Genomic DNA, 3,544 nt, shown 5'->3' with positions numbered 1-3,544 from the left:
TGAGCTCCCTCTGGCGGCTTGTTGCGAGGTCCATGAAAGACTAGGGCCTCCGATTTGTGCAATGCGACCTCTAGGCCGAGCGTCCGTATTTTGTTCACCACCTGTGCTACCCCTGCTGTGGCTAGGTAGGCGGCCTCTCTGTGGGTCCTGCCACGGGCCGACACGAGGGTATCATCAGCGTAACAAGATACGCTAATCCCCCGCAAAGTGGCCCCGCGTAGGACCCAGTCGTATCCGATGTTCCACAGGAGCGGCCCCAGCACCGAACCCTGTGGAACACCGCACGACATTGCCCGTCTTGCCCATCCATCCCTTATCGGATATGCGACAGCACGTCCAACAAAATAATCCGCCACTACATGCTGTAGGTAGTCCGGCACGTTGTGAAATTTCAGGGCCGCCTTTATGGTTTCCCAGGGTAAGGTGTTGAATGCGTTTGAGATGTCCAAGGAAACGGACATCACAACACCACCCTGAGAAACTTCCTCCTCTGCAAAGGTCCTGACGTGATCTATTGCGTCCAGTGTGGAGCGGAGAGGGCGAAAACCGTACTGGCAGTCGCTCAACCCCGGTTGTAGGCTTCTAGCAAGACGCGTAGCCAGTATACGCTCAAATAGTTTGCTCATTTCGTCTAAAAGCACAATGGGGCGGTATGCTGACGGCTGATCGGGTGGGCGCCCATCCTTCCGGAGGAGCACCAACTTTCCCGTTTTCCACCTACTAGGAAACCGCCCCTGGTTTAGACATGCCGTGAAAAGCGATCTAATATTTTCTTCCAGTTCGCTGAGTGCGATCACTAGTGCGCGGCCTGGTATACCGTCTGGTCCGGGAGCAGTCTTTTTGGATCGAAGTTTTTGGACCGCAACACTGAGCTCTGCGTCAGTTACTGGCGGCACCTCCATAACTACTTCCGGTGGTCTTGTGGTCGGTGTCATGTCTGGCGGCACAAACTCACCCCTCTCTGGGAAAAGAGCACTGACTACTCTCTCTACGAGGTCAGGCTGGAGACTGCTGGTCAATGGGGGAGCCCAGGGTCGGAGCTTTTGCCGTACAGCCCGATACGGTCTACCCCATGGGTCTCTATTAAGCGTTTCCAGCCATTCCTCCCATGCCGTCTCTTTAGCCTGCGCAATAGCCGTCCGCAGCGTCTTGCGTGCGTCCCTATATGAGGCGTATAGAAGGTCCTCCTCTTCTAGGATTCGGTTGCGCCTTCTCCTGCTTCTAGTGTAACGGCGGCGTGCCGCCACGCATGCGTCCCGTAATGCGCGGAGTTCTGGACACCACCAATACACTTGACGCTTCGGGATGAAAGGTTTTGCCCTCGGCATCGCCGCATCGCAGATGCGGACTAACGCATTGCTTGGCTCTCGGCTTCCAGTTCTGTGTTAATACGTTCGTTGACAGATCCCCATGATTCCACGATAGCCGCTTCTTTTGCTAGCTCTCTATTGAGTTTCCCCAATATCCATTTTGGACTGTCCCCTGCAGCGAAACGGACATTCCTTCCCGTGACCGGAAGAGTGGTTAGATCGTACCGAATATAGCGATGATCGGAAAGCGATTCCACCTCTGCTTCTACCCTCCAATTTTGAATCCGACGGGCCAGAGCGTCGGACGCAAAGGTGATATCGACTATGGACTCGCCTTGCGGCCTCACGCATGTACTTTCCGATCCAGTGTTGAGTATGGTTAATCCAAGGGAAATAGCCCACTCTTCCAGCACGTCGCCTCGAACATCTGTCGCTGGACACCCCCACGCCGTCGACTTGGCGTTGAAATCTCCAGCAACTATCACAGGGACGGGAGATATCTGTCGAATCAAGGCACCGACTTCTGTTAGGGACTGCTCGAACTCAGCCAGAAGGCGATTAGGCGAAAAGTAGACGCCGATAATGGCCACACCACTTAGTACGGCGAGCACGAATCCCCGGCCCTTCACGGTGTTCTCAAAGGACGGGGATCCCGCTGCAGCAGGGGCTATAATAGCTACGGTCTTGTTATGGTCTGAGACCCAGTCGTTTCGGTCAGGGATGAAGTAAGGCTCCGATACAACTGTGACTCCTATTTGCCACTCTGCTATCGATTGAATCATAAGATCCTGGGCATTTGCACAGTGGTTGATGTTCACCTGCATACATGAGAGCGCCATTATATTATGCGGTGTCCATGATTTCCTCGACAGCGGGTGGCTGTGAAGGCAGAGGGGCAGCCGGGCCCTGTTCTGCCTTCTTACTTCCGGTCTTAGGCTTCCGGGCATTGGGTTTCCCAGCCAGACATCCTTTGGCCCCAATAGAGTGACCAGCCGGCTTCCCATTATCCTTGCATATGGCGCAGCACGCCTCTGCCTTGCAGTCCCGGGCTAAATGGCCTTGCGTACCACAGCGATAGCATAAGTCGCTACGGTCGACGCCCCTGTCGCATTTAGCACCAACGTGGCCAGTTTCTAGGCAGCGATAGCAACGTAGTGGTTTGGCCTCTAGCAGCACTACCCGTGCTGAAATCCATCCCACTTTGAGTCTTCCAGCTTCCACTAGTTTTTTAGCAGCTACCACGGGGCAGCTCAGCCAGAGCGACCCGGAACCACTCTGGCTCCACGAAATTACGCCCGACTTAATGGCCTCAGCTGTGCAGCCCGCTTCTTGGGCCACCGCCGCCACAACCTCCTCAGATGTCACTGAATCGTCCAGTCCGGTAACGCGTATTTCAGCGCGTTTCGCAGGTCTTTGAATGTTGGCATCTTCTCCAAGAACCACGCGGAGTTTGTCGGCTAACTCGTCTGCTGCTTTCTCGGCATTCTCGGTGTTAGGAGGAAGCTCCAACATTCGAGCACCTGTAGCCGCAGTTCGGAAGCGCAAGGACGCGATTCCAATTTCCTCCAATTTAATCTGCTTCTTGGCCTCAGCTAGGAGTGACTCATATTTAACACCCTTCTCAGCTGCCTCCTGCTTTAGGGTTATTGTGATAGCGGCCGTGCGCGGAGGATTCAGTTTTGCCTTCTTAGTGGTTTTCTTAGGGGCTTTAGCCACTTTTTCCTTTTGAGCAGTTGGTGCCCCTGCTGCCGTCTTGCCTTTAGGTGTTCTGCTCACTACAACACTCCATTTCTGCTTGGTAGGTGCGGGAACCGCATCAGTGGCTGTTGTTGTGGGAGTTTCTCTAGCGGCAGCTGCCTCCTGGGACGCGAGGCTGACACGCTTGCCCTTCTTCTGCTTGTTGGCCGACTTTGGAGGGGGTTGTTTTTTGTTGCCAGGCATGGAAGCACTCGGATTTGCTGTAGGTAGAGATTCTGACCTTGCGGGATCTGGCCTTTGCTCTGACTGCCCGTCCGTAGCCACTTCTGCTACTCGGCGGTCCGCTGCCAAGGCGGGCCGTAGCCGAGGTTCCGGGAGAAGACGGTCTTCAATCCCATCTATACGGGCGTTAAGCATATTACTAAACTTTTCGTGAGTAGCTCGCGACACTTCCTCCATGATCCGACGAATGTCCACCTCAGGAACCGCTGCAGGCTGGCTCCGCATTTCGTCGACCTGTTTCCGCAACTCTGCTA

General features: G+C 54.8%; 1 protein-coding gene across 1 annotated transcript; it reads right to left on the bottom strand.

Moving 5' to 3' along the window:
- Positions 1 to 1,348: 1,348 nt before the first annotated feature.
- Positions 1,349 to 2,149, bottom strand: LOC125233826. The gene has a single exon (XM_048139956.1). The coding sequence runs from the start codon at positions 2,147 to 2,149 to the stop codon at positions 1,349 to 1,351; it is 801 nt and encodes a 266-aa protein (XP_047995913.1).
- Positions 2,150 to 3,544: the final 1,395 nt, after the last annotated feature.

This window comes from Leguminivora glycinivorella, chromosome 15 (genome assembly GCF_023078275.1).
Source record: "Leguminivora glycinivorella isolate SPB_JAAS2020 chromosome 15, LegGlyc_1.1, whole genome shotgun sequence".
Classification (NCBI taxonomy): domain Eukaryota; kingdom Metazoa; phylum Arthropoda; class Insecta; order Lepidoptera; family Tortricidae; genus Leguminivora; species Leguminivora glycinivorella.
Note: the sequence above shows the minus strand (reverse complement) of the source record. Positions and strands in the feature narration are given on the sequence as shown.